Source organism: Dendropsophus ebraccatus, chromosome 8 (assembly GCF_027789765.1).
Source record: "Dendropsophus ebraccatus isolate aDenEbr1 chromosome 8, aDenEbr1.pat, whole genome shotgun sequence".
NCBI lineage: Eukaryota > Metazoa > Chordata > Amphibia > Anura > Hylidae > Dendropsophus > Dendropsophus ebraccatus.
The window spans coordinates 103,681,773-103,697,451 of NC_091461.1; the positions used below are offsets into that span (position 1 = coordinate 103,681,773).

The 15,679-nt window shown below is 43.9% G+C and overlaps 1 protein-coding gene across 1 annotated transcript in view; it reads right to left on the bottom strand.

Annotated features, from left to right (window-relative positions):
• Nucleotides 1-15,679, bottom strand: part of USP24 (ubiquitin specific peptidase 24) — a 64,166-nt gene that overhangs the window by 16,103 nt on the left and 32,384 nt on the right. Inside the window, exons 18-43 of the mRNA XM_069981309.1 lie at nt 15,372-15,503; nt 14,639-14,750; nt 13,443-13,519; nt 13,195-13,335; nt 13,056-13,109; nt 12,642-12,757; nt 11,500-11,566; nt 11,024-11,134; nt 10,397-10,495; nt 9,822-9,989; nt 9,555-9,640; nt 9,372-9,465; nt 9,120-9,269; nt 8,435-8,532; nt 7,726-7,821; nt 7,413-7,641; nt 7,160-7,322; nt 6,706-6,861; nt 6,287-6,357; nt 5,619-5,779; nt 5,376-5,437; nt 4,350-4,541; nt 4,134-4,251; nt 3,876-4,020; nt 3,657-3,776; nt 2,870-2,995 (exon numbers count right to left, since the gene is read on the bottom strand). Coding sequence (XP_069837410.1) covers nt 2,870-2,995; nt 3,657-3,776; nt 3,876-4,020; nt 4,134-4,251; nt 4,350-4,541; nt 5,376-5,437; nt 5,619-5,779; nt 6,287-6,357; nt 6,706-6,861; nt 7,160-7,322; nt 7,413-7,641; nt 7,726-7,821; nt 8,435-8,532; nt 9,120-9,269; nt 9,372-9,465; nt 9,555-9,640; nt 9,822-9,989; nt 10,397-10,495; nt 11,024-11,134; nt 11,500-11,566; nt 12,642-12,757; nt 13,056-13,109; nt 13,195-13,335; nt 13,443-13,519; nt 14,639-14,750; nt 15,372-15,503 — 3,144 coding nt within the window. The remainder of the gene's footprint in view (nt 1-2,869; nt 2,996-3,656; nt 3,777-3,875; nt 4,021-4,133; nt 4,252-4,349; nt 4,542-5,375; nt 5,438-5,618; nt 5,780-6,286; nt 6,358-6,705; nt 6,862-7,159; nt 7,323-7,412; nt 7,642-7,725; nt 7,822-8,434; nt 8,533-9,119; nt 9,270-9,371; nt 9,466-9,554; nt 9,641-9,821; nt 9,990-10,396; nt 10,496-11,023; nt 11,135-11,499; nt 11,567-12,641; nt 12,758-13,055; nt 13,110-13,194; nt 13,336-13,442; nt 13,520-14,638; nt 14,751-15,371; nt 15,504-15,679) is intronic.

The following is a 15,679-nucleotide window of genomic DNA, read 5'->3' on the forward strand; positions in this document are numbered from 1 at the left end:
TGCAGTTCCCTTCATTCTCGTATTAGTCATGGGGTCAGAGTAGGGCTGGGCGGTATACCGTCAAAATACCGATACCGTCTCTGGCGTCGGTTAACCGACCTCAACTTTGCCAGGACGGTATCTGCGGTATTTTTACTATTTTCCTACCTGAGCCCTAAGCGCTGCACAGGCCGGAGGAAGCCTCCTATGTGCAGTCTGTGCAAAGATGCACGGACTGCACATAGGAGACCAGCACCGTGTGTCAGAGCGCCCCTGCCATCCTCCCCCGTCCGGCATATCACAGCGGTCTTCCCGGCACAGCAGAGCGGCCCCCACCCGCCCGACACTGCAGAGCAGCCGCCCGCCCGGCATATCGGTCATCCACTTGCCCGACACAGGTATCAGCCCTCCGCCCACCCGGCACAGCGGTCATCCACTCACCCCACATGGCAGAGCAGCCCCCGGCCGGCCGGCACAGTGGGTCCCCACTCACCCCACATGGCAGAGCAGCCCCCGGCCGGCCGGCACAGCGGGTCCCCACTCACCCCACATGGCAGAGCAGCCCCGGCCGGCCGGCACAGCGGGTCCCCACTCACCCCACATGGCAGAGCAGCCCCCGGCTGGCACAGTTGACCCCAACTCGCCCGCCACAGCAGAGCAAACCCCAGTCGTCCGATGCGGCCCTTCATGTCCCGTGGATACCACACGGAGCGCTGCGCGACTCAGCCCGGTCCCATAGTCCACACCACACATGTGTTCTGCCCTCCCTACATGATCAGATCCTTGTCTGTTCCTAGCTTGTTTAGTGCCAGTAGAGCCATCCTGCCCCAGTCTAGCTCACAGAGCATTGTCTACACTGGATACAAACAGCCTGGACACCAGACTGATACATTGTTCATAGCTAGTCCTGCTCTCAGCTGTATCCAGTGTAGACAATGCTCTGTGAGCTCTACAGACTGATGCATTGTACATTGCTAGTCCTGCTCTCAGCTGTATCCAGTGTAGACAATGCTCTGTGAGCTCTACAGACTGATACATTGTACATAGCTAGTCTTGCTCTGTATCCAGTGTAGACAATGCTCTGTGAGCTCCAGACTGATACATTGTACGTAGCTAGTCCTGCTCCCAGCTGTATGCAGTGTAGACAATGCTCTGTGAGCTCCAGACTGATACATTGTACATAGCTAGTCCTGCTCTGTATCCAGTGTAGACAATGCTCTGTGAGCCCCAGACTGATACATTGTACATAGCTAGTCCTGCTCCCAGCTGTATACAGTGTAGACAATGCTCTGTGAGCTCCAGCCTGATACATTGTACATAGCTAGTCCTGCTCTCAGCTGTATCCAGTGTAGACAATGCTCTGTGAGCTCCAGACTGATACATTGTACATAGCTAGTCCTGCGGCCAGCTGTATCCAGTGTAGACAATGCTCTGTGAGCTCCAGACTGATACATTGTACACAGCTAGTCCTGCTCTCAGCTGTATTCAGTGTAGACAATGCTCTGTGAGCTCCAGACTGATACATTGTACACAGCTAGTCCTGCTCTCAGCTGTATTCGGTGTAGACAATGCTCTGTGAGCTCCAGACTGATACATTGTACATGGCTAGTCCTGCGCTCAGCTGTATCCAGTGTAGACAATGCTCTGTATACCTGTGTATACACATCCTGTATTGTGTACATAGCTATATACCTCTGTGTACACATTCTGTAGTGGCTGTATACCTGTATATACACATCCTGTAGTGGCTGTATACCTGTCTATACATGTTCTGTAGTGTGTACATAGCCTTGGTTGCTGCTCAGTTAATTTTTATTATTTTTTTTTACGTTATTGAAACTAAATATTGCGTTTGGCACAACCAAGTGGGTGTGGCTTGTAAAAGGGGCGTGTCATAATTATCGCTCAATTATCGTTACCGCAGTTATATGTACGATAAACCGCGATATAGATTTAGGCCATTATCGCCCAGCCCTAGGTCAGAGTATGTACCCTAACCAATCATAAAGTCATGGAATGCCCTAAGCAAATTACTATCACTTTACAAGGTGGAATTAACCCTGCTGTCTGTTTTCAAGGGCAACCAGTACAATGTTTAATCAAGGAGAACAAACTATAACCAATGAAACCCTGAAAAGCAGAATAAGGCTGGGTTCACACTACATTTTTGCAATCAGTTTTTTTCGGGGAAAAAAAAAAAAAAAAAAAAAAAAAAGCTGAAAAACTGATGAAAAAAACCTGATTCAATTGTGTGCATCCGTTTTTCCATAGACTTCCATTATAAAAAAACAAACAAAAAAAAAAGGATCAAAACGGATCCGTTTTTATTAACGGACACAAAAATGAGGTTGACCACATTTTTGTGTACGCTTAAAAAAAACAACGTATCCGTTTTGATCTGTTTTTTTTTTTACAATGGAAAAACGGATCAAAACGGATGCACACAGTTGCATCAGTTTTTTGCAAAACACAGATGAAAAAAAAAAGAATTGCAAAAACGGGAGTGTGAACCCAGCCTCACATCTTAAAATAGAGAAAATGTCTTCAGAAAATCTCTGGCTGGCTTGATAGATTTACAATGGAGTCTATTTTATACAATAAGACAGGGAAACCAGCAAACCAAAGAGTGAAGCACTCAGCCCCCTGCTTCTCCCACCTCTATCTAGCGCTCAGAGTGGGTCTAAAACCCCAGACCCTGACAATCACACTTTTCACATGTCTATGTGAGATGTCAAAAGTTTTTTTAAGTAAAAGTGTTTTGAATAAAAACATAGTAATATTTGCTGCTCTAAAATCAGCTTCTTCCGATGAATGAAAAATGGAATGAATGCAAGGTTTCTTTTCACTTCATATGGACAACTGGCATCAATCACATGAATGGAGGAATCACCTTCCAAAAGTTCTCCGGGACATAGTACTGCAGTTTACTTTCCATCAAATGGCCAAACAGAGACTGGACCTGGTAGAAGACGCTGTCATCCGGATTATCCGTTTCATCCTCCATTGAGAGCAAGGCCTGGAGAAGACAAAAAGGAGATCCTATGTTAGGCAAAAGAAGAAATGCTATAGCCAAGGTTCTTGCATAGAATAGGCATACTGTTAGTCCTACATATGACTATAAACCGGTTGTTCAATGTATGTTGAGAGTTTAACATAGTTTAACGTAAAAGGGAAGTCCTGTGAAATTGAAAAATGCAGGGAAGTGCGGGAAAATTTTAACCAAAAGTATTCTTACTGGTTCCCGTGCCCTGTCCTGTTGAAAGTTGACGGACACCTGCAACTTTTCCAGTAGCCACATCACATACCTGGGTGATTGAAAGCCCGCTCAGCCAATCAGTGACTGGGTCAGGACACCTCCCCAGTCACTGACTAACTGAGTGGGCAATCTCTTAGCCAGGCCGTGAAGTTGCAGCAGGAAAAGCTGCAGGTGGCATGGGGCTGTGTCAACGTGAACCGGGAGCAGCACTACAAAGTCATGGGGATGGGTAACTTTACTTTGCCTATTATTTTCCTGCAAACCACCACCACCTTCCTCCCATTTGTTTTAATTTCACAGGACTTCTTCTTTAATGCATAAATAGTGAACTAAATATAATAAAATAACATATTAGAGTTTTCATAATGTTTGCTTCTGCAAGCGTTGTGTCACAAAAGCAGATTTTAAGTGATTACCGGACCTCAGGAAGACCGGGCTGCATATACAGCTGCTGAAAGACAGCGTTCATGTAGCAGGTGGCTCCTCCATTCTTAAGGCCAACAAACCCCGAGTTGGACCTGCTGTCAACTGGAGGCAGAAACTGTAAGAACGAAAAAGGAAAAATCGAATGAGACGATTAATAAAGACACTAAAGGGAAAAAGAAAAAACAGATCAGTATCAGCAAGCCACTGTACTCACATCAAACTCCTTGGTGAGTGCAGGATCAGGCTGATGGTGCATAGACAGCAGCTCTTTGGTGATGAGTTGTAGATTGGCGACAGAACTCTCTGCAAGCATCACCAGCACCTCATATGCTGCCAGGCGACTGTTCACCGAGCTGCACCTAGAGCGACAGAGAGAAAGCACAATGATAAGAATAATACAACAGATAGGACCGTTTCTGCTCTCCCCTTTAAGCTGAACTTTAACCAGTCAGAGGTACAGATGAAATCTCACTTTGGGTGAAAGTCTTGTTGGCTTAATGCTCCACTACCAGCTGGCGAGTTGCTGTTCAAAATGATTCTTGATGCACGGAACAGGAAGTCATCCAACAGCTGCTTAATAAGGGAAGGACCTGTGTATAGCATATACAGAGAAAGCCATGACTCGACTCGATGATTCGACACAGATGACTGTTTCAAAGGTGGCGGTAACTTTAATTTATGCCCTCACCAAGCATCTCCTTTTCGCCTCCGCACAGTGAGAGCAGAGTTTTGATGAGTCTGAGGTGACCGGCCAGCCACACATTGTCCACCTCGGTGGTCTCACACTCTGCTGTCCGGTTTGGTTCAAAGTTATCCAGCCACATTATTTCATCTTCCAACATGGTTGCCGGGCTGATGCTTAGCTGCTCCATCTCAGAATCTGAGAGGAATAAAAAAAAATATGCTCAGGGTCATAATGTTTTGATTTTATATGAATGCACAATTTATTACATAGTAAGCATGGTTGAAAAAAAAAAAAAAAAAGACAAAGGTCCATCAATTTCAACCAAGGAGGGGATGGATGAAGGGACGGGGGATGGATAAATTATACATTCTATACATATGGATTTATGTTATTTTGGTAAAAGAATTTGTCTAAGCCAGTTGTGAAGCCCTCCACTGTGACCAGGTCATGGGGTAGACTGTTCCACAGACTCACTGTTCTCATGGTAAGGAAGGCTTGTCAAATATGGAGACAATCTTTTCCTTCTCAAGGCGGAGACAGTACCCCTTGTCTTTTGAGGGGGTTTTACCTGGAACATTGTTTCCCCATATTTATTGTAGGGTCCATTTTCATATTTAAATAAATTAATTGTTATTATTGGATACTAATCCAAGACATAAGTGCTATGGATCTCCTTAAGATGACATGCTCAATCTCTAGGCTGCATCATTGTTGGAGAGAACCTTCAGCCAAAAGCAGTCTCAATTCTGCATAAGCTTCAAGGGGTACTCCAGGCTGGGGTAAGAGACCAGCGGCCTCTATTTCCACCCCTTCCCCGGCCATACCCTAAAAATGACCCTGCCCGGAGTACCCCTTCAAGCAGTGTTACCACCCCCAGTAGGCAGGGTGTACACCCATGTTTGATGTTCCTCCAGTAGCGTGGTAAACCAACTCATTTTTCTACAGTATCTCTTCTAGGATTCACAAATTCAAAATGATAAAATGTCAATACTATCAACATAAAAAATTAATGAGTGCCACTACACCTACTTGTCAGGTCATCGAGTAGCTGACACCTTAAATCGAAATACTCTGTGCACTGGGCCAATAATCTGAAACAAAGGGTAGAAATGTGAGGTCTGTATTTATATAAGCTGATGAACAATAATTGTGTGCAACAAACAGCTAGCAATTATTTATTAGAGATGGCACCTAAATACAGCTACACAGTATAAACTAGGACCATAACATAGCACTGTGTAAGTGCAGTGCTCACATGGTCATAAAGCCTACCTCTGATTGATGCCTCTCATGATGCTGGTCGGTGACCAGAGCGGCAGCTGTGCGGACAAGATGACATTTAGCAGGAACAGGTTGGGTTTCTGAACTTCAGGGTATGCGGAGGTGTCCGTCTGACTCAGGGTATAAAGCTGGTCACAGGCAACACGTCTGATCTGTGGAGATGCGCGAAACGTGAAGTTGTTATTGATTACATATGATTTACATGATATACGAGACATTAACTTCTTTATGCAGCACACCATACATCTATAGAGCTGGTGTTATCGCAACGGCATAGGTTCAGGGGTCATCCCACAACAATGGACAGTGAGTGTTAGCTATGTATTACAGATGACATTTTGCTTTACTGGAAGGGAACAGGGATAACCCCATTTACGGATTTGATCTTTCAGATACTGCAGTAATAGTACTGTAGCATCCAAAACAGAGGGAGGTGGCTTCCTATGTCCCTACCCATGCCACCCCATGACAAATTCATGGGTTGTCAACAGGTTTCAAAGGCAGCCAGGGGTTAGGCCACCAGGTCAGCTATCTGCATATACCACGATAAAGGCATAACATTGCTGCTGCTACTACTGCAGTATATTATATTGGCAATAGCTCCACCTCTAAAGAAATAAACAGGACTTGGTGTGGGAACAGTCCCCAATATAACTTACCTCCGCACTGGGAGACCCCAGCAGGATATCGATAGTGAAGTCAGTGACTGAAGGTAGATTGTAGAAGGATCCTGCAACAAATAAGAGACAATTAAGAGAAAAAAATGAAAAGTAAAGAAATGTCATCAATATGAGCCTGCAATATGCAAAAAGCTGTGTGGGAGGAGTGAAAGGGAATTTCTGCTCATTAATGTGGCTCTCCAGTCTCAGCTGTGTCATCTTTGTAATGCTTTTTTTTATGGAGAATGATTGCAGAGCTCCTTATCAGGCGTCCTGGAAACTCTGGATCCTCTGAGGGATATTTCACAAAATTTCTCAGAATTGATGCAAATTCTCTCCTTAGGACCAAGACCACAGTTTTGTTTTTTTTTTTGTTTTTTTTTAAGTAGGACAAAAAATTATCAGTGTCAACTACTTACCCAGCTGCTGGCTGCGGAGCTGAAGACAAGTGACCAGCAGAGACAAGGCCTCCCCAGCAATAATGGCATCTTTGGTGGACACTGACTGCTGGCGGACACATATCCAGGCATGTAATGATGTGGCTTCTCCTTCACTTCCAGAGCTGCAGTTACTTCCTGCAAAAAAAAAAAAACCTGTGTGTTTTTTTCACTGTTTGCAAAGGCCTAAATATTTGAATTAAGAAAAGTAATGAATTTACACCAGATTCTTCTGCTCAAAAATCCGCTGTTGCAAAAACTGCTGCTCTGTTTTGTTGAGCTCTGGAGTATAGTAAAGGATGTAACTCAGATCAGTACAGGATAAGTAATGTAATGTATGTATACAGTGACCCCACCAGCAGAAGATTGAGTGCAGCTCTGGAGACTAAGGATTAGTACAAGATAAGTAGTCAACTATTATATAGAAGCCTCCTACCTGAACTGCTTAGTCGGCTACGTAGCCCAGCAGGAAACAGAGTATTGTTACTTTCTTTGATAGGTTGGTTGCTACCGACAAGATCCAATCTCCCTGCAGCTGCAGCCCAAGATAGCCGCATGAAGCAAGCCACAGTGAGTGTGAAATCACTGACCTCCATGGTCTGTCGAGATATAAAAGGGGAAGAAACATTTACTTAGTTAGGAATGACACAAAGCTGCAATAGATGACATATCCTAAAATCAGAAATCACCTGAATAGCAACTCGGGCAGCAGGTATAATCTCCTCCACCCTGATAGATGACCGGTCTGAGACAGACAGCTGCCTATGTGAGGATTTTTCTGGTGTTCCACAAAGGGACATCTGTCGACTAGACTGACGGCCTGCATTCCGGAAAGGTCTTGATGACAGCCCCTCTACGCCTTCCTTTGCCATGTCTTCATCTAATGTGGCTGGCATTGTCTGTCCCACCAGCAAAAACCTTAGTGAGAAACAGTTCAGGTCACAATACAGTTATATTCTACCTCATTGGTTACTAGTCCATGAACGGTGGTAATGTACAAACCTGGCGAGCTGCAGACAGATTGAGTAGACGCCTTGTCTCGTCTCATAGTCCACTTCGGAAGGGATCGAATCTCTCTGCATGACATTTACTACCAGACTGCAAGGAAGGAAAATTTGACAATATGAAAAAATATAAATAAAATACATATACATTTTAATCTATCATTAGGCTATGTTCCCACAATGTAAGTTCCGCGGTAATCACGGCCATTCTTACAACGGCTCTGATTTCTGCGGTACTTACGTTGTGCTGCAGACTGAGGGAATCCCGGCCGGAGTGAATACACATGGTATACACTCCACCCGGGATCCCTAGTGGCGCCGCGAGAAACTGACATGTCAGTTTTCTGCGGCCACTATTCAATGAATAGTGGCCACAGAAAACCCTGTCAGTGCACACAATGGAGCGAATGGCTCTGGCTGCACGCTGCATCGTGTGCAGTGGAGAGTTCTGATGCAGGGGCGCACGGATGCGCCCGCATCAGAACTCAGTGGAGCTAAAGATCATCCAGCTAGTACTGCAGTACCAGTCGGGATGATCTTTTCTGAGACCGACCGTTTCATGACCCGGTCGGGTCACAGAACGGCCGGTCTTATACAACGTCTGAACATAGCCTTATATTGTAAAAGCTACAAGAGAGGCCGTAATCTTTCTCCACTTCTTATATGTCATAATCAAGGAACAGGCTACACAGAGAACATTGACTGACCTCAAGCCACCAGCTTTGAGGAAATTTTCACAGAAGGACTTGGCGCAGTTTCTCGCCATCTCATCATCAGCAGTTGGCATCAACTTGGAGCTGAGGACCTGTAATTTAGCAAAAGTAGTCACAAGATTAGAAAATTCACTGCTTTTTGTATCCTGCAAAAAGTGTATCTAAGTCACTAAACATTAAAGTGATCTGGAGAGCAGAAAAGGTTCTACCTATTCTGCTCTCCGATGCGCCACTTTTCCCCTTCTGGCCATCATCAAAGTAGAGAGGGGAGCAAATGCACGGTGTGAGAACTGCATGCACACAAAACCAACTCCACACGCAATGTTCTATTCTTGTCCAGAACAAAGCTGTCATACCAGATCAATGGCAAGTTTTTCCAATGGGAAAGTGGTCATGTAGCATATCAAAGAATATGGTCTAAGAAATCAGAATCAGATTTGCAATATCTGTTCAAAGTTAATAACACAAAGTTACTTTGTGTTCAGCACCATGGACAACACATTGAACGTGTCAAAGGGAACATCCCTGGTTGTTGCTGCAACTTTCTGTGTTGATAACTTCTGAACCACAAGATATATTGCAGCAATCAACTTTTCTTCTTCGGTATGCTACATTAGAAAAACTTGCCCTTGATCCTGTACATTACTGTAATAATCCTCAGTTAATGTTATTCAATTACCTCCAGGTTGTACAGCACGCGGAAAGTGGACATGCCCGGGGCAGATGATCTGAACAGGCTTTCTAAGATGGAGCTGGCGCTGGGCTGGTGATGATGTTTCGAAGACAAAGATGGGGATTTTGAGGGCTGTGATTCTGATAGAAGCGTCTTCTAAGTGAAAAAAGATCAATCATTATGTGGAAAAATGTGCAGAGGGAGGTCATGGGGGGTGGAGGATTATTGGACACAGCGGCTATAAACGTATTAATTTACCTTTCTGCCTAGAGAGTCCAGCTGATCCAAAGCTTCCTGCACTGCCGGGTCTGTAGGGATCAGCAGCAGAAGTTTCCGTACTCTTAGGGTAATTCTGTAGAAACAAATGCTTGTCAGTGCATCCTGTAGTCACTATAAACCCAATAGGGAAGTACGTTCAGTATTAAAGGAAGACAAACTTACCTGGGTTCTTCCAGGTTGGCTAGTTGGTAGAGCATATCAAACACATTGCACACTAATGCCATCACCACTCCTGGAAGGGACTTTTCCTGATAAGAAGAAAGGTTATATGGACTTTAAAGGGACCCAAACATGGATAATACGATATACAGAAATGGCGGTACCCCTTTATAGGGCAGCCTGTATGCATCAGCAACAACAACACACTGGTCCTTCCTGATGGTTCTGGACTCTATTGGGATCAGGGCGTGTGGCTTTTGCCCTACATACCTGTTCCATTACGTAAGAGGAGTTGAAACTTGCGCTGCTGCTGGAAGCAGAAGAGGTTTCTGCAGAGCTTCCGGATGGGGTACCACTGCCCGTTGTCTTCACGGTGAGTGACTGGTCATCTGAGAACCCCAACTGATGGAGCAGCTTCTGGTCTTTATTCACTGTCAACTACAGCAGAGCAGACGCTAAGTTACTGAAGACATAAAAGGCAAGTTGCTATTCTTTATCTGGTATATGCTGTATAGTCCACAATGAATATGGTTAAAGGATTTGCAGCAAGTCATTTAAAGGAGACCTATCATTTAAGCACTTCTAAAATTATACAATGACATCCCAGAAGCCGATCTCTAGATAGAGGGGAAACTATCAGGAAACTTCCTGCTAATTCAGCAATTACATCACTTGCTGGTTCATCAGGATTTCCAAAGCACGAGGTCAAATAAAGCATATGGTTACTTTTATACAACTCAACTAAGGATATCAGGTCTGACAGGCTCATACTCTCTCGAATAGAAGGACTGAACAGAATTATACCTTTCCTAGAAGAGGAACCGGACAATTCTGTCATTACTCACCAGACTCTCGTTTGCAAAAATCTGCATATTTTCCACAGGACAGTTCAGATGCCGGGCTATCTTCCAGCGGATGCTTCCAATAGTCTCATTGCTGTGGGCCTAGTACATAAATGACAAGTCAGATCTGTCCAAACAAACATTAAACAACAAATCAAGAGAAAAATACTTCCATAGCAACCAAACTGGTCTTCATTATCCTGCACGGTGTGTTTCCATAGTTAATACCGCTTACAAATGTAATTTCCCACAGAACATGAACAGGACATGAACAAGGACCCCACATTTTTCAAAAAAGTGTAGCCCTAAATATAGGTTCCCCTGAAGATCACCTGTTAATAAGAAGCTAACACTGCATATACGAGTGCATTCACACCAAAATTTTGCCTTCCAAGACTCGGATATATCGGCAACCTGTCAAAGTCGGGTGCTAAAGTATCTGTGCACAGACCTCAGGTGCTTATAAGGTCTGAACATATACAGCTAGTGACTACACTCCGGACATGGAAGTATTCGTGCCTTGGATGGCACAATCGTAGTATGAACCCTGCCTAAATCGGGAACATAAGTAGACTTACTCACAAATAGGGCTTTTGCCTTAATGAACTAAATAAGGGAGTAAAGACTAACCTCTATGGTGAATGTATCTTTGGTAGATTCATATGTAAGGTTCAGCGTTAAGAGATGACCATGGAAGGAAGCCCCGTGAGGTAGAATAGTTCTGGGAACAGAGTAGAGATCCTGCAGAGAAAAAAAAACAACAAGTCATTACCAAATCTAAGAAGATGAGCTCTGATTTGGAGGAGATGAGACTTGCAATGGATTAAGCAGACTATGTTCACATGTAGCTGCACCAATGTGCATTATATTTTCCAATAACAGCTGGCAGGGACAATCTTATTGTGATTCTGTATGAGGATTAATAGAATGATAGTAAATTGCTGTGGTAATATACTACACAATGGCAACGAATGTCAAACGTGTCTGAAAAGAGGTCATCCATGTAAGATTCTCTCCCACCTGCTAAGGCCGCTGTGTATAAATGTGCTGTGCAGGAAATCTCATACAGAGGTGTTTTACTGTATTTGTAAAGAACACACAATTACCTCTATAGTGATCACATAGCGCTCTGCCAGCAACAGAAGCCTCTCAATTATCACCAATTTGGTTGACCTGCAGGGAAAAAAAAAAAAAAAACTACTACAGATTTTATACAAAGGTAAAAACTAATCGATATACTGTACATCCCATGGGAGTGTGGCCCCTCTTCTAAAAGCTCAAGTATAGAATGCTCCTTTATTAGTTCAAGACACATATATTAATTGCATTTTTAAGGGGACACTAAGCATTAAGGGTCTATTACATGGAGAGATTATCTACTAAAATCAGGCAGATATCTGTACATATGTAATAGAGCCAGGGGTCACCAGATGAGCCAGTAAACGCTCATCGGGTAATGGTCTTTCAACATGTAAAATAAATAAATAAAAATCTTCTGCACATTACTCCATGTAATAAGAGAGTCAAGGCTAATGGCTGATTATAGAAAAGGGCTTTGAGTGCCAATCTAGCAGACCTCACCAGTCGGCCCTTGTAATACAGGAAATGCACCCAGAAAACCAGTTTGTGTTATTTACTGTACACCCTGAAATCCAATTGATTGCATCAATGCATCTAAAATGAGAATAAAGCAACTCTGCAAATAGTCTTTACTAAAAATGTCCTACAGTCTGGTGCCTACAGCTGCTACGCAAACTAGTGTGTCTTCATAACAACCCACTGCAAAGACAAGCTACAAAAATGGTGAACAGTCTGGGGCTTTTTCTGCCAACAATGATTTTACAAATATGGTATCAGCTTTAACATTTAGACCAGGGGTGTCAAGCTCAGGCCCTCCAGCCCTTCCAAAACTACAGTTCTTATCATGCCTGGACAGCCAAAACTTTAGCTTTGGCTGTCCATGCATGATGGGGAGTTGTAGTTTTGGAACAGCTGGAAAGCCAAAGTTTGACATCTGTGCTTTGGACTGTATCTTCAGACAGAACATGGTCATGGGGATGAACACAACAGCTTTTAGTTTTAAAGTTTATGGTTAAATTTGTCTCAGTAGTAATAAGTGGTTAATAATTGCATGACAGGTCTCTACCTCACTGCCTGAGCCAAGCAGCTGTAACAATGACCCAGGTAAAGTGTATGTATCAGATGACACAGAACAAGAACAACAGTTATCTCCTCTGCGGAAGCTCACCTGTATGGGGACTGTACAGAGGTGGCCACTGATGGCATAGCGGTGGCAGTCAGCATTTTAGTAGCTCTGGTGACTGCATGGGTTAGCGTGGGACCCCCGAGTGCAGAACTTGCTGCCTAAGGACCAGATAACATTTTTAGAATTGCTTATCTTGAATAGACATATTACTGCCCATAAGATCAGCACGCCTGAAATACTCTGTGCTGCTGAGCGTCCTTCTCATACCACTATGTAACAGTCTGCTTCAATCCCCCACTTGTCTCCACACCCCTGTCCTAACTAATATCATAAGTCCCTGCTCCCTAAAACACCTACACACTCCTCACCTGAAACACTCTGTGCTGCAGGAATCATTGAAATTACATAACACCTTTATCCTACGCACTGTATGCACAATATAAAACCATTTCTTACCTCTAACCGTGTGTAACAATCGGCTATGAATTTCTTGTGCAGAGAAACAGAATCCTGCAAAATAAAGTGACAATGAATTCCTGTAAGGCTCACACATACTTAACTTCTATTCCTTCAAATTAAATACACTTTCTTTTACTTTTTTCAGCCTTGGGTTCAGGTTGATGTAGCTGTAGTTGATGATCAGCTGGATGGCTTCATTCGCGATTTCTTCATCTGGAGACTCAACTGCGACTTTCCAAATAAAATCCATTCCGATCAATTCAAGTTTCTCGACATGCTGCCAAAGGATAGTGAAAAGGACAGAGCTTATTAGGGCACGTTCACACAGATCTGGCAATCAGAAAAAAAACAGGAAGAATATTCCAAATATCAGCAAGTGCCTACCAGTTGTGTGCCTTGCCGCTTCAACCTGTGGTCACAGAGATTCACATTCTCGAAGAAAGTCTTAAACAAATTAAAACCTGTAAGTCGTAAAGGAGGAGAGATGGATGAACTACTATACATGGGATAGGGCTACATCATATCTATTAACATTAACAGAGAACTTGTTCACTCCTGCATTAACCCCTTAACGACACAGGGCGTATATTTACGCCCTGCGGCCGTTAAGGGAGTTCACTGCGGGGCCGCGCAGCCGCCGTGGTCCCGAATGCTGCATGGAGCCCGGGACCGCGGCTATTAGTGGGTACGGTCCGATCGCCGTGCCTGCTAATTAAGTAATCAGATGCAGCTGTCAAAGTTGACAGCTGCATCTGATTACTAGTTGCAGCCGATCCCTGCTGTCTAGTGGGCGAACGACGTAAAAACAAATAACCCCCAAATAAACAAAACGCGTTGGTTTTTTTCAATCTCACCACACATTTAATTTTTTTGTGGTTTTGCAGTGTACTTTATGAAAAGAATCAGCCTGTCATTGCAAAGTACAATAAGTGGCGCAAAAAATAAGGGCTCATGTGGGTTTCTAGGTGAAAAATTGCAAGTGCTATGGCCTTTTAAGCACAAGGAGGAAAAAACTAAAACACAAAAATCTAAATTGGCTCTGTCCTTAAGGGGTTAAAGCGGTACTCCGGCCCGGGGGTATTTTTGAGCTATGGCCGTGGAGGGGGTGGTTACACACGGTGGTGGTCACTTACCTCCCTGGTTCCAGCCGCCCTGTACACCCATCCCGCGGCCGCTTCCTGGTGTGAGCTGCGGCATGAGACGTGACATCTCAAGGCAGCTCAGCCATTCAGCGGCCGAGGCGGGACTCCTGAATGACTTAGCTGCCTTGAGACGTCACGTCTCATGCCGCAACTCACACCAGGAAGCGGCCGCGGGACGGGTGTATGGGGCTGCGCGATCTGGGACCCAACACTGGAACCGGGAGGTGACTGCCGCGGTCTATAACCACCCCTTTTGCCGGCCATAGCTCATAAATACCAGAGTACTCCTTTAATGACAGATATTCTGGGTTACTTAAAGAAAGGTTCAGAGGGCCAGGAGACCATAATAAAACGTCATAACAAATACATGCAATGGAATTTACAAGGGCGCCTCCAACAGGCTGCTTCTGTGACATCCCATTGATTGTGATTTCATACCATTCATTGTGATTTCGTAAGACTCCAACTTCAGAATTTTCTCCTTAAAAAGTTGCTGCTGCACGTCGCTCTCAAGATCATGCTGCCCTTTAGTAAACCACTCAAAACACATCTGGAAGAAAGAAGCAAGTGCAATAATAAAAGGCACAGAATATAAGGAAAGAGATGAAAATGCAGAGAAAAGATGTCTCATTTGTGTGTGCAAGGTCCTGTCACTAGAAAGAGAAGGTACACATACAGGGGACTCCTGTCTCTAGAAGGAGAACACTACATATAGAGGGGTCTTGTCACTAGAAGGCTACACATACAGGGGTCCTATTACTACAAGGCTACACATACAGGGGTCCTATCACTAGAAGGCGAGGGTTACATGAACAAGGATTATTTCAACTTCTTTAAGGTCTATAGAAGCCGTCTCCAGCTATAGCTCCAGATCTGTAGGGGGCCTGCACTGAAACCCTGACTCATAGCACACACGTCTGCTGTAAAATGTTTTTTTTACAAATGACAAACACTTTCATACATTTATATGGTCTTACCTAAAAACATCAACAAATAAGCAACTAAAGACAATTGTTATTACAGGCTGCTGTGAATAGCTCGGAATACAGAGTCTAATTATCTCCTATATACAATCCTAATACTTAATGTTGTCAGTCCATTAACCCTTAAAGGACATGGGATCAAAGGCAAGTGATAGACAATGTGAATTTAAGATTAACTCATAATTTACCTCCCGATCCAGTTCGCAGACATCATGTCCTGTCACTAGACATTCCCAGATCTCTTTGGCACGACTCCAGCCCAGGTACAGGGTGGCTTCTTGAAGAAAGAATGCCAGGAATTTCAGATGTGCCTCCAAATACTGAAATAGGTAACAGACAGGGTATTATTTTATTTCTGAGTGCAAAACACTAAATCAACAACTAAGACAAAAAGATGCAAAATTTTATTTCTACACATTCCAAATAGGAGAACAACCCCTCACTAGTTAATGTTTCCTGAACTGAAGTTATATTATCAGGACATGATCAGGTCACA